This window comes from Dermacentor silvarum, chromosome 8 (assembly GCF_013339745.2).
Source record: "Dermacentor silvarum isolate Dsil-2018 chromosome 8, BIME_Dsil_1.4, whole genome shotgun sequence".
Lineage (NCBI taxonomy): Eukaryota > Metazoa > Arthropoda > Arachnida > Ixodida > Ixodidae > Dermacentor > Dermacentor silvarum.
The window spans coordinates 164,072,531-164,099,712 of record NC_051161.1 but is presented as its reverse complement, the minus strand read 5'-3'; the positions used below and the strand labels follow the sequence as shown (position 1 = coordinate 164,099,712).

General features: G+C 54.0%; 1 protein-coding gene across 1 annotated transcript; it reads left to right on the top strand.

Moving 5' to 3' along the window:
- Positions 1 to 24,485: 24,485 nt before the first annotated feature.
- On the top strand, positions 24,486 to 26,541 carry LOC119462555 (uncharacterized). The gene is given in 2 exon segments (XM_037723896.2): positions 24,486 to 26,369; positions 26,371 to 26,541. Coding segments are annotated over 2 exon segments (2,055 nt in total).
- Positions 26,542 to 27,182: the final 641 nt, after the last annotated feature.

The window sequence follows — 27,182 nt, the reverse complement described above, 5'->3', positions numbered from 1 at the left end:
AGACTTGTTGATGACGTGGCCCAAGAACAAGAGCTCCTCATATGCGAAGCGGCACTTTTCTGGCTTTAACGTGAGTCCGGAGGTTTTGATTGCTTGAAGAACTGTTTCAAGGCGCTGCAGGTGTTCTTCGAAGCTTGAGGCAAACACAACGACGTCGTCGAAATAGACGAGGCAAGTCTGCCACTTCAAGCCTGCCAGTACTGTATCCATGACGCGTTGCAAAGTCGCAGGTGCCGAGCAAAGACCAAACGGCATGACCTTGAACTCGAACAGTCCGTCTGGTGTTATAAAGGCCGTCTTCTCCCGGTCCCTCTCCTCGACTTCGATTTGCCAGTAGCCGGTTTTGAGGTCCATCGACGAAAAATACTTTGCGTTGTATAGTCGATCCAAGGCGTCGTCAATCCGTGGGAGGGGGTATACGTCCTTCTTCGTGATCTTGTTGAGGCGACGATAATCGACGCAGAAACGTAGGGTTCCATCCTTCTTCTTCACTAATACCACAGGGGACGCCCACGGACTCTTGGACGGCTGGATGATGTCGTCGCGTAGCATTTCGTCGACTTGTTGCATTATGGCCTCGGGTTCGCGCGCCGAAACTCGGTACAGGCTCTGACGCAGTGGGCGGACATTTTCCTCGGTTATGATGCGGTTCTTGGCGACAGGGGTTTGTTGAACTTTTGACGACGACGAGAAGCAATCCTTGTATTGCAGGAGCAGAGCTTTTAGTTGTTCTTTCTTATGCTTGGCAAGGTTCTGATTGACGTCGAAAGTTGGTTCAGGTATTATAGTCGTCGTTGCGGGTGCACTGGAATCTATGAAGGCGAAAGCACTGCTGGCTTGTACTATTTCGTCGATGTAGGCGACCGTGGTGCCTTTGTTAATGTGCTTGTATTCGGGGCTGAAGTTCGTGAGCATCACCGTTGCTTTCCCTGCACGTAGCTCAGCTATGCCTCTAGCGACGCAAATTTCACGGTAGAGCAGTAAGTGATGATCGCCCTCGATGACGCCCTCCATGTCTGCAGGCACTTCGGTACCGAGGGAAATCATTACGCTGGAGCGAGGCGGAACGGTGACTTGTTCTTCAAGCACATTCAAGGCATGGTAACTTATGCTTGTAGCCGGTGGTATCGCGTTGTGCGTTGAAAGCGTTATTGACTTGGACCTTAAGTCGATGACTGCACCGTGTTGATTTAGAAAGTCCATGCCTAGGATGACATCCCTGGAGCAGTGCTGCACGATTACGAAGCTCGCTGGGTAAGTGCGGTTGTTTACCGTGACTCGCGCTGTGCAGATTCCAGTCGGCGTTATTAGGTGGCCTCCCGCTGTCCGGATATCGGGTCCTTGCCAGGCTGTTTTCACCTTCTTCAACTTGACGGCGAACGCGCCACTGAAGACGGAATAGTCGGCGCCAGTGTCGACGAGAGCGGTGACGTTATGACCATCGATGAGCAATCCGGTGAATAGATGCTCTTTGACGCCCCGCATCAAGAACCTGACTTTCTTTTCTTCAGACATGTCGGGGTCGGCGTGGCGGAAGAGGCGAGTCATCTCCTCCGTGAAGATCGCGATGCTCTCGTTCGGCAATTGAACTCTGGTTTCCAGGAGAACTTCAGCCCTTTCTTTTCGTACGACACTCGTGAAGGTCCTCACGAAGTTCTCGCGAAATAGGTCCCAAGTCACAAGGGTGGTCTCTCTGTTCTCAAACCATGTCCGAGCAGCGTCATCCAACGAAAAATAGACATGGCGCAGCTTGTCATCGTCGCTCCATTTGTTGAATGTCACAGTCCTCTCGTACGTCTCCAGCCATGTTTCAGGGTATTCAACTGATGATACAAGGAAGGTCGGTGGCTCCCGAGGTTGCTGCAGCAGGATGGGGGACGCTGGGGCTGCCATTGGGGTCGTTGACTTGGCCTTGATCGCTGTGGTCTTCTCGGGAAGAAGTCCCTATTCTGGCAAAAGTCCTTGCTGCCTACGGCTAGCTCGCTGGTCCTTGGCGACGTTGGTCTCGTCCTCCGGTTTCGGGCTTGGGTCGCGGCTTTGCGGGGGCGTTCGGTGCATGAACACAAAAGCACCTCCACCAGATGTCACGTAGTAGTGATGCTGAAGTAAACAGTCGTAAAACTGTGTATGACAAAACTGGTTGTTTATTGGGCGAACCTGTGCCCACAAAAGCAAGCTACACTCAAAGCACAACGATAGGGGCGAACACAGTCGGCGATCGGCGAAAATCTCGCCGGAGCCCAGTGGCAACCACGACGATCCTCACGCTCGCCGTCACCAGGCCGCTACATCTCGCCGCATCGCCGTCAGTACAGCGGTCCCACCCGGGGCCGATCTCCCAGCCCTTACCCGGGAAACTAAAGGCAGCAACCGATGGAGGTGGGGTTGCTGTACGACGCAATGCCGAAGATCCTCCGACGCCGCCGACGACGACGATTCGCGATTCATCGCGACGAGATATCAGCACGCCGCCTAGCAACAGCCTTGACAGCACTTCGCCGCAGAAAGAAGACCTTCCGACGCAACGTAGCAGCAGCAGAGCAAGCCGACGCAGCCGTGATCCGACGCCACGAATTAACCGCAACGCCAGACGCCGGTCTACCGATCTAGACGTGCTCATCGAAGGTTCCAGAATAATCCCTGGTACGCGCGTGTCTTCCAGAAAGTTCTAGACAATTCGCGTCGCTCATACAATCAGATAACATAAGCATCGGTGAAAACAGGCAACGGAAAGAAGCATCGATAACGTTCTAGAAACTTCCGATACAGGCGCGTCCTGCGCCGAGCGATAACGTTTAACATTTGTTAGCCGGTGGAAAGCGGCCATCGGCGAAAGATAAACATGTATACGTGTCAATATTGCGGGGGTCGCGAGCGCGTGGCGAAGCGGTCCTTTCCTTCTAGCGGCGCAACCCTGGTGTCGAGACCGAAGCTTGCGCGCATGGGAGTCCTTCCGTGACTGCAAGCGTGCATGTTTCCGCGCTTGTATCTTGCGCGCCGGCAATATCCGAGTGCAGCCGCGAGGTGCGCTGTGGCGACTTCGACAGCCCGCGCGGGTGCGACCGCTTTTTATCGAAACACGACAGGGGTCATCATTTTTTTTTTTTTTTGTCGCTTGTCATCTAAAGGTATAGGCGAGAAGCCAGCGCAGTCTTTGCCAGCCCGTATACTAGGTTCATTACTCTGCCACGCTGTTCTGCGGGAGAACGTCCCGTTCTTAAAAAAAAGAAAAAAAAAACGAAGATTGGTCACGTAAAGGCGCATCGTAGAAAAAAAGACATGACTTGTTGCGTTTGCGACCGGGCGAGATATATCTGTGCTCGTGTTACGACAAAAAGCGGCCGCAGCGGTGCGGGCTGTCGAAGTCACCACAGAGCCTATCGCAAAAGGTGCACCTCGCGGCTACACTCGGATATTGCCGGCGCGCAAGGAACAAGCGCGGAAACAGTCACGGAAGGACGCGCATGCGCGAGCGTCGGTCTCGACACCAGGGGTGCGCCGCTAGAAGGAGAGGAGGAGCGCTCCGCCACGCGCTCGCGCCCCCCGCAATATTTTGTGGCCGAGTGTACGTTTCTTCTCCGCAGGAGCTGAGCAAACCCGCCCGCTTTTCTTCGTCCTTTGAAAGCTTGTTCGCTTCGCAGTACATATCCAGTCGCTCTACGTACTCATCCCATGACGCGCTTGTACCTAGGCGGTACTCCCCGATGCCGGTGACTGGCATTGTACCGCACGCATTGGTCGGGCCTGCGCCGGTCCTCTGCCTGCCTCGTCGCCAATTGTGATGGACGTGACTCGGAGCCAGACGATCAGCAACTGATAAAATCTTTATTCAGCGGGCTATTATATACACAGACAACCGACGACGTAGTTGTCACGTAGCTTACGTGCACAAGAAAGAAAGAGCGCGGCATTAGGTGCCACGTCATAGCACGTACGTAGGCGTTTCTATGTACTAAAAGCGCTGTCGTGACACGTGCTGCCACGTTCCGCAAAGCGCTTGCGTGCTGCGTACGTATCATCATGCCGCAGTACTAAAGCTTTCTATTGATTTGCCGCTCTGCCGTGGACACGCCATACGGTCGGCGGTGAATGGCAACAGCATCACCAGTGTTTATCCGATGCTTAACAAGGGATGCCTGAGCCAGTGGTCGATTGTCAGTGTCAAATATGTCGCGGTAGGAAAGCAAACGGCGATATAGGGCGGCTGCTTGGTCAGGTTTGTGGTCCGGAGCGACCATGGGACGTACTGAGCCGTCGAGGTGAACTTTATGGCATCTTGTGGGTCTGGAGGATCTGGAGACGCGTGGGCTGCAAAAGCAGTGACGTGTTCGTCTGTCACTGACCGGAGCGTGGCCACCGCTATGCCTTCAGGCAAGACTTGATTCGTCAACCCAAAATTGATAACGGGGAGGCACATCCGATTAGCGGCAAGGGTTACGACGGAGTGTGGCGCGGAGACGTCGCGCGCCAGGAGGAATCAAGAATAGGTGCGACGACATAGTCGCCATCAGACACGGTTGCCGTTGAGGCCAATTCGACGAAGCTTAAGGCTTTTGGAGGTAACCGATCAAATGCTGTAGTGCAGAGGATGTTCGCTTGTTCGGGGCGAATGTCTGAAAGAAGAGGAAGCTCAAGGCACAGTGTACGGGCGTAACAGTCGATGAGGGCAGAATGCGTCGTCAGAAAGTCGAGCCCGAAGATTAGGTCATGAGGGCAACTGATCATCACAGTGAACAAGACTGGAACTTGCCGACCAGAAATTCCTATTCGAGCAGTCCACATACCCTTGACGGCAACAGTGGCGCCATCGGCGACGCGTACGGCTCGAGTGGCGGCACACGTACATTACGGCTGGTTTAAGCCAGCCGTAATGTGTGGTGCCGCCTGCCACTGCGTTGCCTAGCAACCACCTCGCGGAGCGTCGCGCGCTATGCTCTTGAGAGAGAAAGAGAAAAAAATGTCACAGTTTCGCCCTAAGGTCGAAGCAATGAATGCGATAGCAACACAGCAATGTCATACGAAGTAAGGTGAGCGGCTTTGGTAGCAATATGAGTTGTAGTAAACATGAGCTGATTAAGTAAGCAGGTGTGCTGCGGCGCAAGTAGACCGACATGAAGAGAGACTCGATGACCACTAGAAGGCGCGTGTGAAACGGTGGTGTTGATGAGAAGCGCTTCCCGTGGGCAGCGCGTGCGAAGGGACACACCTGTAGCGCTGCACTGCCGACCCGGGCAGCATTGCATGTGTAGCGTGCGTTGGAAAATGTGACCCGACTATTACTTACTGAATGAACAAGCGTGGTGTGAGCGCGCACAAACAAACATGAATAGATCACACTGAATGACTGAGGCCAAAGACTGTCAAAACGCTGGCAGCGAGCGCACACGCCGCGCAGCGGGTGAAGGTACGTGCGGTATATCGCTTCAACGGAAACTGAGCGGCGAATGCACGGCGCATAAAGGCCAGAGCCGTGTGGAGATAAGAGACGGTGCGGCGAGCGACGAGCGCGGTTGTTGGCAGAGTAGAAGTGCCCCCCCCCCCCCCCGCGCTCCCTCCGGCGCTGGCTTCCCGCTCCCTTGCTTGCGCGTGGGTGATTGAGTGCGTTCGCTCTCCGTGATAGCGCGCGTCCCCGCACGCTTCCGCTCGGGCATACGGCGCGCGGTGAAGATTTTATCTATAGGGAACCTCACGGCGACGACGACGGCGACGGCGGAAATCCGGTTGAAGTGTCCATATAATTGCTATCGCAATAAAATGAGAGTGAGAGAGAGTGCGCGCGTCGCGTGCATATGCTCGGAAAAGAGAAAGAGAAAATTAGAGCGAGAGATAGTGCGCGCCTCGCACGCTGCGCTCGGGAGAGAGAAAGAGAAAGTGAGAGCGAGAGAGAGAGTGAGAGCGTCGCACGCTATGCTCGGGGGAGAAAAAGAGAAAATGAGAGCGAGAGAGAGAAACAAGTTGCAGCAGCATGAACGAGCCAACGCGCAGAGGTGCTGCCGACGCCATCCGCGCTTCTATGTTTCCCCGCATTAGCGCCGAACGCTCGCGGTATGGTATGGTATGCTCGCGGTGTCCGTGAGTCCTTTTTTGTGTCCACAAACATTTAAAAAAATTTTAATGAAATGGGTAAGTCCGCACCACCAGATAGGTACAGCAGGCGTGAGTGCCAATAGTAAAATAAATAAAAAGGGGATGCAGCAGCATCCCAAAGGAATTTGAAAAAAAAAGCCAATTATTAAAAGCAAGAGCGGAGGCAAGCCTGAAGTATATGACAAAAACACAAATAGGCATACACCTTTGACGCTGTTTTAAGAGGCGGCACAAAGTCGAGGGGCTACCTCCTAGGAATAAGTGGTTAAGAAGGCGCGGGCAGCGCCGAAGCTCAAGCAGGGAACCTAACAGACCCCCAGGGCCACCCACCCACCACCCCGGCAGCACCCCGGCAGCACCCGCGGCATGCGCATAGTCTTATTGAGAACTTGACGGCTGGTGAAAAAGCCACCAGGGGGCCGAGTGGAGCAGATGAGCTTCACGTGGGCTGCTGCTCTTATCGCGCGGTTAACCTTAACCAACCTTCACAATTTTGTGTCATTGAACTCAACAAGGCAATCGGCATCGAAAGATACCACAACTACAACGGTGATTGGATTTGTTCACCTTGACACACCGAGCAACGAGCACCTCGACATATTCTAACACCGTTCTCCGACCGCCGCACGCGCCCCAGGAGCGGGCCTGCGTGGCCTGGCGAGCATCGAAACGGCAGAGGAAACGAGCGGCAATGGTCACGAAATGGAAATAGAGAACAATAGCGAAGACTCGACAGCGGTACAGAGCAACATGGAATTCGATGAGAACAGCGGCAAGTCGCTGAGTCAAGCTGGCCCATGGTTCCAGGCGATCAAGGCAAGGAAAAACAAGAAGGCGCCGAACGAGGACCACATACAAGAGGAAAGAAAGCAAGGAAACCCCCAGAACCAGCAAGGAGGACTGAACGCAAAGAGCAACCCGAGAGTGGAAGCAAGCATGCAAGCCAACAACAACCAGCAACGGCAGCAAGATCAGGGAAGCCAAACCAATGGCAAGCCACCGTCGCGACGCGCGACGCCACCGCTGCCAGAGAATGATTACAAGGTGATGTACCTACCAAGAACCGGCATGAAGCTGTCCAGTTGGCCGGATGGGAAGATCACCGAGTGACTTCCGGTTTCAAAAATTTTGCGCGAACGTAATCATCCAAACGCAGTGGAAGCAGAACCTGATAATTGCCAGCACCGCAGACGAGGACTACGCACTCATGCTCGGTTCCATCAACAGCATCGAAATAGGGGTGGCCATATACGAGATGACGCCGTACATCAAACCACTCCCAGGAACAGTACGTGGATTCGTGCACGGTATCAGTGCGTGTACGACGGAGAAACGACTTGCGGAGCGTCTGGCAGCCAGAAACTGTGGCATCCTACACGCGAGGATGCTCGGCAAATCCACCTCAGCAGTTGTCACCTTCGAAGGTCCGCACATCTCTTTCTATGTGAAGGTGGTCACCTCGTACACACGTTGCCGCCCATAGCGCAAATCAGTACAGTATTTATTGCAAGGTCTGCGAAGAAGTCGGCCGCCGGAACGATGTGTGCCCCAACCCAGACAAACATATCTGCAACCGGTGCTGGGTGCAGAACCCACAAGCAGACCACGATTCCCAGTTGCAGTGCAAACTATGCGGACTACCTCACGAGACGGCAAGCAAGAAGTTCGAGAAAAGGCTCTAGCCAAGACCCCCACCCCTGCATGTGAGGGAGAGAAGTAAATCAAGAGGCCGACAGCCATCTATAACAATGGAGACAAGGGCAAGCTCCTCGGAATATGAAACAAATATGCAACAACAAGAACAGCAGAAGATCAGCTGGACGGAAGGGATAGCCAGATCGAAGTCGAAAGCCAACCCGTTTACCTCACTGCCGACACAAGAGCGAAACTCGAGATACGAGGAAAACATCTCCTCCCTCAAAAGGCAAAACACCGAACTGATGAAGCGGCATGAAGGGCTCATAAAGCGTCTAGAAGAGCAAGAAAGACGTCAGGAGGAAAGAGAAGAGCTCAGGCCAGGGAACAAGCCCTGGAGAAGAAGCTCCACCAACTCATTGACCAATTGCAGAAACAGCAGGAACCGACCACAACACCAGCGCCGCCGAGGGAACATACTCCCTCGATAGAGGACCTCGAATTGGGCATAGAGTACAAGATGAACAAGGCCCGAACCGAAGACAAGGCCAAGCTGAGAAATGAGTTCCGAGCCGAACTGGCTCAGGCCGTCGACACCATAAGCAAATCTGTGGCAGCCACCGTCCAAGCAGCCGTACAAACCTTCGCCAGAAGATCACCCAGATGGACAAGCTCAGCCAACGCATCTCCGTCCTAGAAAAGGAAAAAGAGCAGGCAAGAAAACAGCCAAAATACCCCATAAGAGCAGTGGAGCACCGACGGGGGGGGGGGGGATTCGGGGGTTGTAACCCCCCCCCCCCTGAGGCCGACTTAACCCCCCCTTTTGTGTAACCCCTTTTCTTTCCTTACGCATTTTAGCACTGCAACTAAGATGTAAGACGCGCAATCGTCTGCACACTCGCAAAAAGCGCATTTTTAGACAATTTCCCGTGAAGAAATCGAAATTAGTGCTTTTTAAATGGTATTGGCAAATTGCCCCCCCCCCCCCCGCCCTGGCAGAGATCCTGGGTGCGCTACTGCATCAGAGAAGTCCAGATGAACGAGACTCTGGGAAGCCAAGATGGCGAGTAAGATAGCAAAGAAGAAAGAAGCGACCCAAACCCTCAAAATTTGGCAGTGGAATTGCAGAGGAATAAATCGGAAACGGCAAAATTTACTTCACCTATGCACCCTACACCAACCTGACGTCGTCGCGTTACAGGGAACAGAAACCAACAATATTACGATGCGCGGCTACGAAACACACATTGCCCCAGGAAGGACCCGGACCGCCGTCCTGATCAAGAAACATCACACGACGCAGCAGCACCAAATAAACCGCAGAATCGAACACACTCTGATTGAGCTGGTTCCTCATAAGAAAACCCTGCAGAGCCTGTACATCCTGAATGTATATAGTCCTCCGCGCGACACCCTCAAGGACTTGGACAAGTTGCTGAGAGAAGTGAAGAAAGTCACGAAGGGACAAAGCTCCTCGTGGTGGGTGACTTTAACGCTCCACACGTGGCTTGGGACTACCGAGCAAACAACAGGAAGGGTATGGACGTGCGCAGTGCGGCACAACACCACCAGCGGACGTTGCGGACCGATCCTCAAATACGAACTAGAATCGGCAACAGCGTCTGCAGAGACACCAGCCCAGACCTGACCTTCTCCACTGGCCTAAGGCAAGTCGAGTGGTCGAGACTGGACGAGACTCGGCAGCGACCATCACATCATCCAGACCGAAATCACGCACCACAAAACCCCCGTGAGATTAGGTCAGGCCAAAATTACGGACTGGCCCGCTTTCCGGAAAAATGAACAACCCTGAAGCCTCGAGGTCATCAAGGAGTGGACCACGAACGTGATGGACTTGGTTACCAAGTACACAAAGACCATCGAACTCACTGCGGACAATCCCGAAGTCGACCCACACCTACTTCACCTCTGGGAAGCCAGGCGAGGGCTTTTGAAGATATTGTCACGTAGTAGTGACGCTGAAGAAAACAGTCGTAAACTGTACAACGGAACTGGTTGTTTATTGGGCGAACCTGTGCCCACAAAAGCAAGGTACACTCAAAGCACAACGAAAGCGGCGAACACAGTCGGCGGTCGTCGAAAATCTGATCAGCGGCGAGACGCGTCGGCTTTTATACCTGAGTCATCGAAGGTTCCAGATTAATCCCTGATGCCCGCGTGTCTTCCAGAAAGTTCTAGACAATTCGCGTCGGTCACACAATCAGATAACATAAGCGTCGGTGATAACAGGCAACGAAAAGAAGCATCGATAACGTTCTAGAAACTTCCGATACAGGCGCGTCCTGCGCCGAGCGATAACGTTTAACATTTGTTAGCCGGTGGAAAGCGGCCACCGGTGAAAGATAAACATGTATACGTGTCAATACCCTCCCCTTAAAAAGCATCGTCCCGATGCTACAAACACGAAAGCAAAAACAAAACCATGCGTAATAAACAAAGAAACAAAAAAAATAACAAAGTAACAAAGTACCTAACGTCGTCAGCGGGCGTAGAAAGGTTTAAGACGCACCACATGGATGACTTCAGGCCGTGCCCGGCGCCGCTGTGATTGCGAAATGCCGTCTGGCACGACCTCATAGTCCAGTGCGCCAATACGTCGGGTTATCTTATATGGTCCGAAATAGCGACGCAACAGTTTCTCGCTAAGTCCTCGTCGGCGTATCGGAGTCCAGACCCAAACACGGTCGCCGGGCTGGTACTCGACGTAGCGTCGCCGTAGATTGTAGTGTCGGCTGTCAGTCCTCTGCTGGTTCTTGATGCGCAGGCGGGCGAGCTGTCGACCTTCTTCGGCACGCTGCAAATAAGTGGCAACGTCGAGATTGTCTTCGTCAGCGACGTCTGGTAGCGTGGCGTCAAGCGTCGTTGCTGGGTTCCTTCCGTAGACCAGGTTGAACGGCGCCATGTGCGTCGTTTCTTGCACGGCCGTGTTGTATGCGAAGGTCACGTACGGAAGGATGGCATCCCACGTCTTGTGTTCGACGTCGACGTACATTGCCAGCATGTCGGCGATGGTCTTATTTAGGCGCTCGGTGAGGCCATTCGTCTGCGGGTGGTAGGCGGTGGTGCGGCGATGGCTTGTCTGGCTGTACCTCAGGATGGCTTGAGTTAGCTCTGCCGTAAAGGCCGTGCCTCTGTCGGTGATGAGGACTTCTGGGGCACCGTGACGCAGGAGGATGTTCTCAACGAAGAATCGGGCTACCTCGGCAGCACTGCCTTTGGGCAAGGCTTTTGTTTCGGCGTAGCGGGTGAGGTAGTCCGTAGCTACGACGATCCATTTATTCCCGGACGTCGACGTCGGAAAAGGCCCCAGTAAGTCCATCCCGATCTGCTGGAATGGTCGACGAGGTGGCTCGATCGGCTGTAGAAGTCCGGCTGGCCTTGTCGGCGGTGTTTTGCGTCGCTGACAGTCTCGGCATGTCCTTACGGGCGACGTCGGCAGAGAGGCGAGGCCAGTAGTATTTTTCTTGTATCCTCGCGAGCGTGCGGGAAAAACCGAGGTGTCCAGCCGCTGGGTCGTCATGGAGAGCTTGCAGAACCTCTGGACGCAATGCTGAGGGTACCACGAAGAGGTAGTTGGCTCGGAGAGGCGAGAAGTTCTTCTTTAGGAGAATGTCGTTTTGCAGGAAAAACGACGCCAATCCTCGCCTGAACGCCTTCGGCACAATGACGGTCTTGCCTTCCAGGTAGTCTACAAGGCTCCTTAGTTCCGGGTCGGCTCGCTGTTGTTCGGCGAATTCGTCGGCACTGATTGGTCCCAAGAAAGTATCGTCATCCTGGTCGTCCTGTGGCGGCGGTTCGACGGGGGCGCGAGACAAGCAGTCGGCGTCAGAGTGCTTTCGCCCGGACTTGTAAACGACGGCGATGTCGAATTCTTGAAGTCTCAGACTCCATCGTGCGAGGCGACCTGAAGGATCCTTCAAGTTAGCTAGCCAACACAAGGCGTGGTGGGCGCTCACAACTTTAAAGGGCCTGCCATAGAGGTAGGGGCGAAACTTTGATGTAGCCCAGATGATGGCGAGGCACTCCTTTTCTGTTGTGGAATAATTTGCTTCCGCCTTCGATAGCGACCGGCTAGCGTAACTTACAACCCTTTCTAGTCCGTCAGTCCTCTGTACAAGAACGGCGCCGAGTCCTCCGCTGCTTGCGTCGGTGTGGACTTCGGTATCGGCGTTTTCGTCTAAATGCGCAAGTATTGGCGGCGATTGCAGGCGTTGCTTCAGTTCTTCGAATGCTTCGACTTGCGGCGTCTCCCACTTGAACTCGACGTCGGCCTTCGTGAGGTACGTCAGTGGCTCGGCGATCCGTGAAAAGTCCTTGACGAAGCGCCTGTAATAGGCGCACAGTCCAAGGAATCTACGCACTGCTTTCTTGTCGGACGGCGGAGGAAAGTTGGAGATGGCTGCAGTTTTCTGAGGGTCGGGGCGCACTCCAGACTTGTTGATGACGTGGCCCAAGAACAAGAGCTCCTCATATGCGAAGCGGCACTTTTCTGGCTTTAACGTGAGTCCGGAAGTCTTGATTGCTTGAAGAACTGTTTCAAGGCGCCGGAGGTGTTCCTCGAAGCTTGAGGCAAACACAACTACGTCGTCCAAATAGACGAGGCAAGTCTGCCACTTCAAGCCTGCCAGTACTGTATCCATGACACGTTGGAAAGTCGCAGGCGCCGAGCAAAGACCAAACGGCATGACCTTGAACTCGAACAGTCCGTCTGGTGTTATAAACGCAGTCTTCTCCCGGTCCCTCTCGTCGACTTCGATTTGCCAGTAGCCGGTTTTGAGGTCCATCGACGAAAAATACTTTGCGTTGTAGAGTCGATCCAAGGCGTCGTCAATCCGTGGGAGGGGGTATACGTCCTTCTTCGTGATTTTGTTGAGGCGACGATAATCGACGCAGAAACGTAGGGTTCCATCCTTCTTCTTCACTAACACCACGGGGGACGCCCACGGACTTTTGGACGGCTGGATGATGTCGTCGCGTAGCATTTCGTCGACTTGTTGCTTTATGGCCTCGCGTTCGCGCGCCGAAACTCGGTACGGGCTCTGACGAAGTGGGCGGACATATTCGTCGGTTATGATGCGATGCTTGGCGACAGGGGTTGCTCGAACTTTTGACGACGACGAGAAGCAGTCCTTGTACTGCAGGAGCAGAGCCTTTAGCTGTTCTTTCTTATGATTGGGAAGGTTCTGATTGACGTCGAAAGTCGGTTCAGGCACCACAGCCACCGCCGAAGGCGCACCAGAATCCGTGAATGCGAAAGCACTGCTGGCTTGTACTATTTCGTCGATGTGGGCGACCGTGGCTCCTTTGTTAATGTGCTTATATTCGTGGCTGAAGTTCGTAAGCATGCTTTTGCTTTTCGTAAGCATGCTCTTGCTTTTCCTTCACATAGTTCAGCTATGCCTCTAGCGACGCAAATTTCACGGTCGAGCAGTAAGTGATGATCGCCCTCGACGACGCCCTCCATGTTTGCAGGCACTTCGGTACAGACGGAAATCATTACGCTGGAGCGAGGCGGAACAGTGACTTGTTCTTCAAGCACATTTAAAGCATGGTAACCGATGTTTGTATCCGGTGGTATCGCTTTGTGCGTTGAAAGCGTTATCGACTTGGACCTTAAGTCGATGACTGCACCGTGTTGGCTTAGAAAGTCCATGCCTAGGATGACATCCCTGGAGCATTGCTGCAGGATTACGAAGCTCGCGGGGTAAGTGCGGTTGTTAACCGTGACTCGTGCTGTGCAGATTCCAGCCGGCGTTATTACGTGGCCTCCCGCTGTCCGGATATCGGGTCCTTGCCAGGCAGTCTTCACTTTCTTCAACTTGGCGGCGAACGCGCCACTGAAGACGGAATAGTCGGCTCCAGTGTCGACGAGAGCGGTGACGTTATGGCCATCGATTAGTATGTCTAGGTCGGTAGACCGTCGTCTGGCGTTACGGTTAAGTCGTGGCGTCGGATCACGGCTGCGTCGGCTTACTCTGCTGCTGCTACGTCGCGTCGGAAGGTCTTCTTTTGGCGGCGAAGTGTTGTCAAGGCTGTTGCTGGGCGGCGTACTGATATGTCGTCGTGATGATTCGCGAATCTTCTTCGTCGGCGGCGGAGGATCTTCGGAATTGCGTCGTACAGCAACCGCACCTCCATCGGTTGCTGTCTTTAGTTTCCCGGATAGGGGCTCACAGACCGGCCCCGGGTTGGGCCGGCATACAGGCGGCGATGCGGCGAGATGTAGCGGCCTGGTGACGGCGAGCGTGAGGGTCGTCGTGGTTGCCACTGGGCTCCGGCAAGGTAGTCGGCGATGTCGCGTGGTCGTTCACCTCGATCGGGACGCGGCGCGTTGACGGGGAACCCTCGTAGGCCCATCTCGCGGTATGGGCATCGGCGATAGACATGGCCGGCTTCCCCGCAGTGATAGCAGAGCGGGCGGTGGTCGGGGGCGCGCCATATGTCCGTCTTCCTCTGGTAGCTGCGCTGGACGACGGGCGGGCGTGCTGGCGGCGGCGGCGGTGGACGACGGAACTGCGGCGTTACGGGGCCCTGGCGCGAGCGCGGAGGGGGGCCTTGACGACGGGCGACGGCGGCGTAGGTCAGCGCTTCCGGCTGGGGTTGCGGCGATTGTGGCTGCACATCTGGAACTCCAAGTGAGCGCTGAACTTCGTCTTTGACGACGTCGGCGATAGATGCCACGTGAGGCTGCGACCTGGGAAAGAGCTTATGCAGCTCCTCGCGAACGACCGCTCTGATGGTCTCGCGCAGGTCGTCGGCGCCTAGCGCTTGAGCGTCGGCGTAGTTGGTCAGGGCACGGCGGTTGTATTGCCTGACGCGCATTTCAAGCGTCTTCTCGATCGTTGTAGCCTCGGAAAGAAATTCGGCGACAGTCTTGGGCGGGTTGCGCATCAATCCGGCGAATAGTTGGTCTTTGACACCCCGCATCAAGAACCGAACTTTCTTTTCTTCAGACATGTCGGGGTCGGCGTGGCGGAAGAGGCGAGTCATCTCCTCCGTGAAGATCGCGATGTTCTCGTTCGGCAATTGCACTCTGGTTTCTAAGAGAACCTCTGCCCTCTCCTTTCGTACGACACTCGTGAAGGTCCTCACGAAGTTTTCACGAAAAAGGTCCCACGTAACCAGGGTGGTCTCTCTGTTCTCAAACGAGGTCCGAGCAGCGTCATCCAACGAAAAATAGACATGGCGCAGCTTGTCGTCGTCACTCCATTTGTTGAACGTCGCGGTCCGCTCGTATGTCTCCAGCCAGGTTTCAGGGTCTTCAGCCGATAATCCACGGAAGGTCGGTGGCTCCCGAGGTTGTTGCAGCAGGATGGGGGACGCTGGGGCTGCCATTAGGGTCTTTGACTTGGCCTTGATTGCTGTGGTCTTCTCGGGAAGAAGTCCGTACTCCGGCAGAAGTCCTTGCTGCCTACGGCTAGCTCGCTGGTCCTTGGTGACGTTGGCGTTGTCCTCCGGTTTAGGGCTTGGATCGCGGCTTTGCGGGGGCGTTCGCTGCATGAACGCACTAGCACCTCCACCAGATGTCACGTAGTAGTGACGCTGAAGAAAACAGTCGTAAACTGTACAACGGAACTGGTTGTTTATTGGGCGAACCTGTGCCCACAAAAGCAAGGTACACTCAAAGCACAACGAAAGCGGCGAACACAGTCGGCGGTCGTCGAAAATCTGATCAGCGGCGAGACGCGTCGGCTTTTATACCTGAGTCATCGAAGGTTCCAGATTAATCCCTGATGCCCGCGTGTCTTCCAGAAAGTTCTAGACAATTCGCGTCGGTCACACAATCAGATAACATAAGCGTCGGTGATAACAGGCAACGAAAAGAAGCATCGATAACGTTCTAGAAACTTCCGATACAGGCGCGTCCTGCGCCGAGCGATAACGTTTAACATTTGTTAGCCGGTGGAAAGCGGCCACCGGTGAAAGATAAACATGTATACGTGTCAATATGGAAGAACCAGAAGAGAAACCGCAAACTCAAGATCCGCATTGCCGCAGTCTCGCTACAGGCGGAGGAGTATGCTGAAAAACACGGACGCCAGAACTGGAATACAGTGTGCGACCAATTACAGGGAACCCTCAGCAACCGAAAGACCTGGGTCACTCTAAAGACCCTTCTGGCCAAGACGGAATCAAAAACTGCCACGGGGCAACACATACAAAGGCTTATACACTACTTCCAGGGCACCGAGGAAGTGCTCGAAGTCATCACCGAGAAATACCTCGGAGACGAGCAACAACGGAAGGCGCAGCTCGTCATTAACCCGGAGTACGAGGGGCAACCCAATCCGGATCTAGACCAACCTTTCACCAAGTCGGAGGTTGTGGCAGCCTCGAGAAATCTCACGAGAAACACGATGCTCGGCCGGGATAAAATTACCAACAAGACCCTCCGTAACCTGGACGACGGGGCAACGGAGAGCTTACTAAAGTATATCATTGAAAGCTGGGAGACCGGCAGTATACCGGCTTCCTGGAAGCACGCGGACATAACGATGATTCCGAAACCCGACAAGCCCATCAAGCTACAGAACCTGCACCCGATCTCTCTCACGTCGTGCGCGGGAAAACTGTTCGAGCACATGGTTCACAATCGACTCTCGCCCTAGCTGAACGAAGGGGGGCGCCTGCCGAACACTATGTTCGGTTTCCGGCCTAGCCTCTCCACCCAGGTCATTCTACTTCAGCTAAAAGAAGAAGTCATCGACGGCCTCAACACACGCCCCAAGAGTGTCATCCTGGCACTCGGAGTGAAGGGAGCCTTCGACAACGTCTCATACGAAGCAGTGCTACACACCCTACAACATACCAACTGCGGACGGCGGACATACAACTACGCCAGGGACTACCTGACGGGCAGAACGGCGACCATTGGCCTGGAGAACCTCGTGAACGAGAAGTTCCAAGTACCGCAGAAAAGAATCCCCCAGGGGTCGGTGATCTCCCTGTTGCTGTTCAATATAGCGATAAGGGGATTGCCGAACCTCTTGGAGAACATCAGGGATATCCATCACGCAATGTGCGCAGACGACCTGACCATGTCGACGTGTACGGGATCGGCGGGCGAACAACAAGGCGCCTTGCAGGAAGCCAACGATAGGACCGAGCATTATCTACACCGCTGTTGTCTTTCATGTACGCCGGAAAAATTGGAGCTCCTGATCCTCAAAAAGAGGACAAGTGGGCGGCCTGCAGAGGAGGCACCGGACCCAACGTTGACCCTACATGGAGTCAACATACCCAAGGTGGACGTACTCCGTTTTCTGGGCCTCAATTTCAACAAGGATGGTGCCGGTCTCGCCGCCATTAAAAAATGTCGCAGTTTCACCCGAAAGGCGAAGCATCAATTGCGATAGCAAATTAGTAGAGAGCTATACGGAGTAAGGATAGTAGTTTTATCAGCTGTATAAACTTGGACATGCAGCAGCACCAGCAACGAGCAGAACTGTTGTCGACGCCGTCGGCGTTTATACCGCGCGCGGCGTTTGTGACTGTTGCCGGTGCCTCTGGGAGCGGCTCGGAGGTTTTCAACGAGATCAGAACGGGACACTCGTCGAGCAGCGTCGGAAGTCTTTACCACCTTCTCACCTCGCAACGTTTTATATAATTACGCATTTGGTGCCGCAGCTAAACGTCGCCTCCCCTCCCTCCCTCCCGTCCCCCCACGGCATTTCGCGCTACGGAAGAAGTCGCGTTTGCTCTATCTAGATATGGTGATTGTAAAGCAGGAAAGAGACGCTTAATTCTGCAGCCCCTCAGGGAGCACGGCGCAGAACGCGCGTTTGCTCTCCGCCGTGCGATCGCTCCCCGTGAAAGCGCGCGTCCCTCGCGCCCTTTCATACAGCATACGGCGCGCGGCGACGATTTCATTGCCGTTGACGTCATACGGAACCTCACGGCAACGGCGACGGCAGAAATCCGCTTTGAGTGTCCATATAATTGCAATCGCAATAAAAGCTGCAAGCGATAGTTACCCAAGTCGCGCACTTGGTGCGAAGAGTGACTAACAGAAAGTACGGCCTGAACGAGCAGGACACGCCCTGATAATCAGCATGCAAGCCCTGATAATCAGCAGAGTGACTTACGGCACCCCGTACCTGGGTCTCAAGAACAGCGAGAGAGACAAATTGAACACTCTAATACGAAAGACCTACAAGCTGGCACTGGGGCTTCCACCGACGACGTCGACAAAGAGCTACTCAGCCTGGGCATCCACAATAATTGGGAGGAACTAGCAGAGGCCCAGAAGACGAGCTCTGGCATGTCTTCTGGGCCTCTGCTAGTTCTTCCTAAGCGACTCAAGCTCACCAGCACGGGCAGGGACACGCTAAGAACACTGGGCTGCCCAGTCGAACATGAGTCCAGAAAACAGCGGGTTCCTCTACCCCTGAGGGAGAAGATCACGGTGGCCAGCATCCTGAGGAACATCCACCCTGAATACAACCGAGACAGGAGGCGAGCGAGAGTGCAAGCTCTAAGGCCTACAAAAGACCAAAATAAGAAGTCAGATACACCGACGCGGCAAAGTGCAAGGACAGAGCAGCCCACGCTATCATCGTGATCAACGACCAAGGACAAGAGGTAGCAACGGCCTCGGTAAACACTCCAGACATCGACTGCGCGGGAGAAGCGGCGATAGCCTTGGCGGACACTATGGGCAAGCGAGAGGAAGATCACATCACAGCCATCACGGACTCACAAGCAGCATGCAGAAATTACCAAAAGGGCCGCATTTCCAAACATGCCCTGAGCATCCTCGAAAAACTAGACAATTTTCAAGAACTGTACATTGTCTGGGCCCCGGGACACGAGTCCCTGGCGTGTAATGTAGCGGCTAACGCTGCTGTCCGAGATCACATTCCAAGCCCTGAAGACCAGCATCGCTTGGTGAGCAGGGCCACGCTATCGGCTGAGGCCCACGGCATCCTGGACTGAGGCCCACGGCCCTTCGGAACGCTGCCATTGGACAGGATCCAGATATGGGTAGGTGCCGCCAGCGCCGCCAATCAGGATGGCCACCCGGGGCTCCGACAGGAAATGGCCAGGCAGGTGTTTCCGAGGCCGCATGCTGCAAGTATGTCTATACATGAAATGTATAAGTAGCGGCTTGTGGGCAAGAAGACACAGAAAGATGGCCAGGAAGAGAAAATGATACGGATAGAAACGGAAGGGAAAGGAAGAAAAATGAGATAGTGAAGATGAAGCATGCAGCTAGTGCCATCTAACACGGAGAAACCCCGCCATAGTTGGCTAAAACTGTGCAGTTGGCAAAAACAAACATGCAAAAGTAACATGAGGCGGTAAAAATGAAAGAGAGAAGAATTAGCATGCATCCGGCAAAATGGAAGGTGCAGGAGAAGGAGAAACAGAAAGAACAGCCACATGCGCGAGCTGCAGGAGCAGGGCCTGCGATCGCTTGGAATTGAGCAGAGCGCAGAGGCAGGCGGGCGTCAAAGACTCAGCGCGTGCATCGGCGCACAATTGACGCACCATGTGCGCCGTGTGCGGGCATGAGGTGAAGTAGTGCGACACATCGTCGCACGCTGCTCCGCAAGTGCACAAGTTTGAAGTGCGAAGGTTGAATCGGTATAAATATGAAACAAAGTGTCCATGTCCCGTAAATAGATGGCGCAGCAATCTATTCGGCGGGAACCAACCAGGAATTATATGTATGCTAGGAATCCATCAGGAAAGGCTGGTGTTTTTGCCCTCCCTTTGCGAGTAACAGTGCCACTGATTCCTCGCAATACTATGAATTGTCGCGCACGCAGTGTTTTTATACAGGATGTGGTTTCGCGAATCTGCCCCGACCTTGCCGCGGACGACGCAGCCGAGTTCGCCAGCTCATTCCCCACCACGCCCCTGTGGCCAGGGACGTGATACAGGCGTACTCGGCGACCCCCACGTGCCTGCTGTACTCGGCGACCCCCACGCGCCCTTCTTCGCCGTGTCGTCTCTCGCGCTCAATAAAGGTCCGCCCTTACTGTGACGTCACAATATATATATATATATATACGCACACACACCGAACCTCCACCAAATATATGGGTATATACAGGATATTTACAATTTGCAGCCAAATGGCAGCCATTTGGGCCTGCAGTATTGTATAAATCAAATAAAAAGAACGTTTATATCAAGACAGGGGTAATCGGAGATCGCAGGGAGAGGCCTTCGTCCTGCAGTGGCCATAAATATAGGCTGATGATGATGATGATGGTGGTATATATATATATATATATATATATATATATATATATCATCAGCCTATATTTATGTCCACTGCAGGACGAAGGCATCTCCCTGCGATCTCCAATTACCCCTGTCTTGCGCTAGCTGATTCCAACTTGCATCTGCGAATTTCCTAACTTCATCACACCACCTAGTTTTCTGCCGTCCTCCAGTGCAGTTCCCTGCCATTGGTATCCATTCTGTAAACCTAATGGTGCACCGGTTATCCATCCTACGCATTACATGGCCTGCCCAGCTCCACTATTTCCGCTTGATGTCAACTAGAATAACGGCTATCTCCGTTTGTTCTCTGGTCTGCACCGCTCTCTTCCTGTCTCTTAACGTTAGTCCTAAGATTTTTCGTTCCATCACTCTTCGTACGGTCCTTAACTTTTCTCGAGCTTCCTTGTTAACCTCCAAATTTATGCCCCATATGCTAACACCGGTAGAATGCAATGATTAGACACTTTTCTTTTCACCGACAGTGGTAATCTCCCAGTAAGGATTTGGTAATACCTGCCGTATGCACTCCAGCCGAATTTTATTCTTTTATAGATTTCTTTCTCATGATCAGGATCTCCTGTGAGTAATTGACCTAGATAAACGTACTCCTTTACAGACTCTAGAGGCTGACTGGCCATCCTGAATTCTTGTTCCCTTGTCAGGCTATTGAACATTATCTTTGTCTTCTGCATATTAATCTTCAACCCCACTCTTACACTTTCTCAGTTAAAGGGATACGGACACAAAAGTTGGCGGGTGGTTTTTTTGAGTCGGAACAGAAGTTGAGCTGTTGAAAATGACTAATACAACAAGCTGCTTTGGAAAAAAAAGCAAGAGAAACATTTTTTTTGCGATATTCTGTTGCACCTTGCCTCCAAGCGGCCGCGGGCAGAAGCTGCAATTTGACGTCATAACAGCCACCCGCGCGCTTGCGCGCGACCAAGGTCTGCCACAGCCATCGCAGTGTTTACCCCTTTCGGCGATCTTCTCCCGTGGTCCGTCTGAGACATAATCCCCATCAGCACTCCACGCAGGTGGGGCGTCTTTGATACGCATTCCGGCGGTCGACGCTCGGTATTGACGCGTTCGTCGCGGCGGAAGGAAATGCCCAGACATTTGCTGTATAACGCCACCACACATGTTTCCCAGAGACGAGAAGGTGCGTAAACTTTGGATACCTGCCTGTCAGCCATCACGCCCAGCCTGGATACCTCTAAAAATGACTTCATTTGCGCGGACCACTTCGTCGACGATGGTTATGTGACCAGCCCGGCTGTGCTGAAAAACCTAGCCACGCCGCTCAAAAGGCGACGCCTAAAGCCTGACGCTGTGCCATCGGTCTTCTCACAAAAACGCAACGCAGAAATGATCAGCGGCGCGTTTGAAAAGAGGAGGCGAAAGATTTCGCTCCTGTTTTCGTTCACTTGCAGCTTTCTAGTGTAGTTGCTCACGCCGACAGCATAAACTACTATTCAGTCATCCACGCAGTGCTGAAGTACCCCGCAGCTGCCTCGCCTGCGTGCGCTCTTGAAAAAGCAACTTTACAGAGGAAATGACAAGTAATTCTTGCACAAGTGTCTGGTGCAGAGCGAAATCTTCGCGCTGCGGTTCGCGAAAACCTGACCGGCACGTCCCCGGCCGCCTGCTCTTGGTAGTTTTATCGATAGTAGTTTTATCGGCTGCATAAACTTGGACACATTCGCTTACTAACTGAATTACCAAGCCTGGTGTCAGCGCGCACAAGCAAACATGAATAGATCACACTGAATGACCGCAGACAACGACTGTCAAAACACTGGCAGCAAGCGCAGCCGCCGCAGCGGGCGAAGGTCCGTGCGGTCTATCGCTTCAACGGAAACTGAGCGGCGAATGCACAGCGCATACAAAAGTCAGAGCGGTGTGGCGATAACAGACGGTGCGAGCGACCACCACAGCCGCGGGCAAAGTACGAGCGCAGTTGTTGGCAGAGTAGAAGCTGCGCCCCCCCCCCTCCCTCCCGCGCTGCCTTCCCGCTTTCGCGTGGGAGATTGAGTGGCAAGTTCCCCTTACGCCCGGTTACAAGATTCGCCTTTGGTGCCGGAGCACAGCGTCGCACCGCTTCCCTCCCTCCCATACCCCCACGGCCTTTCGCGCGACGGTCGCGTTTGCTTTCCGCCGTGTGTTCGCTCTCCGTGATAGCGCGCGTCCCCCGCGCGCCAGCAGCCCAACCAGAACCTAAGAAGGCCCAAACTGAGTCACCTACAAATGTCAAGTCCGGGACCCAGGCGAGGCCCTCGGTCCTCAAGGCCAAGGACTTCCCGCCCTTGGCACCCGTCGAATCACAGGTGAGCAGTTGGAGGGGGGCAGTCTCCAGACCCTCCCCTACCGAAACCGCCCTACAGCAACAGGTAGAGGAGCTCAGGCGCCAAAACCAAATTCTAGCGCGCAAAATCCATGAATTAGAGGCCAAGCAGGCCGGGCCATCCAAGACAACACAAGAAGCCGAGCTAGACGACGGGGATGACCGGTCATCCGTAAAATCCTGCCTCAGTAGCGTCTCGCGGCAGACCGCGGACACGGTAGTTGGATCAGTTTCCACTGCCGGTCACATCGGCCGCCTCGAGGCCTTGGAGCGCACAACCCAGCAACTGGAGGAGCGAGTCACAGCCCTCCCGAATCAAATCATGTCGGCAGTCCGCGAATCCTTCCTGGACATGTTCACGGCGGCCTTAACGCAAACCCTTCCCGAAATTGTGGCTCAGGTCTCTGACTCGGTCCTTAATGTCATGCAGCCCTGGGTCAGCTCCCAAATTAAAAATGCCACTCGTTGCGACACCCCGCTGCTCAAACGCAAGACAGCCTCCCGCCAGGCAGCAGAGGAAAGCGGTTCAGGGCCGGCTCTCGGTGTGCCGGTGCAGCCCCTGATTGGGACTGCGCCTGCTCCCGGCCCGAGCCAGTCCCCCAACACGTAAAATAAATACAAGATGTCTAGCCGGCTGAACGGGAACGCTAAACATCTAGAAAAATTCGAGATCATCCAATGGAACTGCAGGGGTTTTAGAGCTTGGAAAAAGCGGTCGCACCTCCAGCTCTACCTGCCGTGCCTCGGTGACATGCCGGCGCTCCTTGCCCTGCAGGAGCCTGACATGGACGCTAAATTCTCAGGCTACAGCACCTTCCAGGGGGGCCCCTCGACGTGCATCCTGGGGAATAAGGCTTACACTGCGGTTCAGGTCGACTTAGACTTGAGCACCGAGCAAGAATACACAATGGTCCGGGTACTGCCTCTCAGACGCCGCGACCCGTCAATACATATCTTCAACATATACAGCCCCCCGTATAAACCGCGCGTAACGTTTAGTGAAATCTTCCTTCGCGAGATCGAATTGGCAAGCAAAGAGCCTCTAGTGATCGTTGGAGACTTCAATGCCGCCAGCCTTCACTGGGGCTATTACTTCGAGAAGGCCAGAGGGCGTAAGCTGGTGGAGCTCATCTCCACCCTTCGCCTCACGTTGCTCATGGACCCGGCGTGCCCCACCCGAGTGGGGAACTCGGTAACCCGTGACACGTGTACGGACCTTTCTCTCGCAAAAAATGCTGGGGACGCCGCCTGGGAGAACTTGGGCGATTCTCTATGCAGCAATCACTGCCTTCTGCGGGTTACACTCCTCGCAAAAGCAGCGCGTAAAAAATGGGGTCAAGCTAAGCTGACCGATTGGCACAAATTCCGAAATCAGACTATCCCTCCCGTACTCTTTTCTGGCAGCTACGCGGAATGGGCTAAACACATAGACAACATTCAGAAACAACACGTCACTACACTACAAACCATCGAAGAGATCCCCGCAGTGGACACTCACCTCCTGCACTTGTGGGAGGCGCGCCGAAGCTTAACTAAACGGTGGAAAAAGCAGAAAACCAATCGCAAATTACGCGCCCGCATAGCCCAACTCACAGAGCAGGCTGCAGCGTATGCTGCCCAGCTCTCAGATTCAAATTGGATAGCACGCTGCGACGCCGCAGCTCATAAGATGAGCTCCAGGGGCACATGGCGTCTTTTTCGCAGTCTCATCAACCCCTCTCAAACGAGAGGGGAGACGCAAAAGCAGCTCCGGCGGGTTCTGCGTTGTACCAGGGTACAACGGCGCAGCTTGCGGACACCCTGTGCGATGGATACCTCTGTCGTACGGGGGACCCGACTGGGCCCGAGTACACGTACTTTGGCAAGCCTGATCAACAACTCGATGCCCCTTTTGAGTTGGATAACCTTAAGGCGGCCTTGGTTAAAATGCGCCGGGGTACGGCTCCTGGACGGGACTGCATAACAGTGAAACAGTTGGCGAACCTCCCGGACTCAGCCTACCTCCATTTGTTAGAATACATGAACCAAATCTGGGACGGGCGTCCACTCCCTCCCGAATGGAAAACGTCACTTGTAACGTTCATCCCCAAAGCAGGTAAGGCCGCGAATACGGACAACCTGAGGGCCCGTATCACTGACTTTATGTGTGGGGCAACTTATGGAGACAATGGTACGGGATCGCCTCTCTCCATACCTGGAGGGCAGGGGCTTCTTTGCAGCCACCATGTTCGGATTTCACCCGCACATGTCTGCACAGGACGTCCTCCTCCAGCTGCACAGGGACGTAACACGACCCACAACTATGCAACACAATGACAAAGCCATCGTCGCCCTTTATCTTAAAGGGGCTTTCGACAATGCTAAACACGGTAGCATCCTGGCCAACTTAAATTCCACCGATTGTGACGCTAAAACCTACGCATATGTAAGAGATTTCCTCTCTAAGCGCCAGGCTCTTCTTTGGATCGAGGACGAGGAATATGCCCCTTACACGATGGGAACACGGGGTACCCCTCAGGAAGCGGTGTTATCACCGCTCCTGTTTAACATAGCTATGGTGCGCCTCCCAAGCCAATTGGCCCGGGTGGAAAGCATTCAACACTCGGTATATACAGATGATATTACAATCTGGACCACCGAGGGGAGCCTTGGGGAAATGGAGGACCGCCTTCAGCGGGCCGCTTCCATAGCCGAGGCGTATGCCATCGACTGTGGGCTCCAATGTGCTCCAGCCAAATCAGAACTTCTGCATGTCAGAGCGAACCCAAATGATAGGTCAGCAATACACATCTCTCTGTCGGGAGGTCCTATCAGAGAGGTGAATGAGCTCCGGATTCTGGGCCTGTTCATTCACCACAGACTCAGACCGGACTCCTCTATTGCGAAACTCAAGAGAGTAGGCGAACAGGTAGGGCGCATGATACACCGTGTTTCCAACAAGCGGGGCGGTCTTCGAGGCAGGGATGCGCTTCGGCTAGTCCATGCCTTCGTGACTAGCCGGATCCTCTACGCCGTGCCATACATTCGCACTACTAAGCAAGAAGACGAGCGAATAGACGCCATCATCCGCAAAGCAACTAAGCGAGCCCTAGATCTCCCGGTGGCTATCTCTAACGCAAAACTCAAGGCGCTGGGGGTGCTCAACTCCTACCAGGAGTTGCGGGAGGTCCACCTCGTGAACCAATACACGCAGCTCATGCAGACAGCCCACGGGCGCCGCCTGCTCAACCGCTTACACATCCAACACGCTTGCACTCCAAAGGAGGCGGAGCGTATTCCAGAACTGTGGCGCCATATGCTCTGGGTCTCTCCGCTCCCTCGTAACATGGACACCGACACGCACGAAAGCAGACATGCGCGGGCTCGGGCGCTTGAGAGACAACATGGTTCTCGACCTGGTGTATACTATGTAGACGTAGCGGAGCCGTCGCCCGCGGGATTTTACACGGCCGCCGTCGTTCACCGGGAAAAGCACGTTGATGGGCACTCCTTCCGAGCCCAAAATTCAGCGCGAGCTGAGGAAGTAGCGATAGCACTTGCTGCCGCGGTCCCCAATTCGAGAATCATCATCACGGACTCCCGTAAAGCATGTGATCATTACTTGACAGGGGAGATCTCCCCCGTAGCCAGTCAAATTCTAAGACGGGCTGCCATTGACCCAACACCGAAACGTATTATTTGGGCTCCTGGCCACCAGGGCTTACGAGGTAATGAGGCCGCTGACGCGGCTGCCCGAGCGCTTACCCACCGCGCTCCTCACCCTAGCTCTTCTAGCTCGGAGGCAAACCTACCGCTGCTGCGGTTCAGGGAAATTATAAGACATTATAGCGATAACCACCGCCTTTTTCCGACTCCTGCAAAGGGGCTGAGTAAGGCGGAGGAGCGAACTTTAAGGCGCCTGCAGACAGGTACTCTACTCTGTCCTGCAATCATCAAACATTTCGATCCCGACACGGATGAGCGGTGCCCGCACTGTGGGGAGACCTGTGATATCTTTCACATGGTGTGCGCATGTGCTAAAAATCCCGACCTCCCCCCCTTCCCCTACCCTTTCCCGAGACGCATGGGAGACTGCCCTCCTCAACTGCTCCTCGCTGGAGTCCCAACGATCTCTAGTGAAACGGGCGCAAGACGGGCCTCGTCATGCGGTGTCCATGACTAGGGACGCCGACCATGTAGCGGGGCACTCTGTGGCCCCCAAACTCTCTCTATTAGACAAATAAAAGTTTTTCACCACCACCACCGCGCGCTTTCGCTCGCGCATACGGCGCGCGGCGACGATCTTATCGCCCTTGAACTTTATACGGAACTTCACGGCGACGGCGACGACGACGCCGCCGCCGACGGCAGAAATCTGGTTGAAGTGTCCATATAATTGCTATCGCAATAAAATGAGCTAGGTGGCTACTTCTTTTCGGTGTAATCACACACTGAGGATTCATTTTCAGCGTTTTCGTAAAATTTTCTGATTTTGTGTCCGTGTCCCTTGAAGGTCCTCAATCATTTGCTGTAATTCGTCCCCATTGTTGCTGAATAGGACAATGTCATCTGCAAACTGAAGGTTGCTGAGATATTCGCCGTCGATTCTCACTCCTAAGCCTTTTCAGTCTAAGAGCTTGAATACTTCTAAGCATGCAGTGCATAGCATTGGAGAGATTGTGTCTCCTTGCCTTACAGCTTTCTTGATAGGTAACTTTCTACTTTTCTTGTGGAGAACCAAAGTTGCTGTGCAATCCTTGTAGGTATTTGCCAATATATCGACGTATGCCTCCTGTACTCCCTGATTACACAATGCCTCTATGACGGCTCGTATCTCTGCTGAATCAAATGCCTTTTCATAATCTATGAAAGCCATATAGAGAGG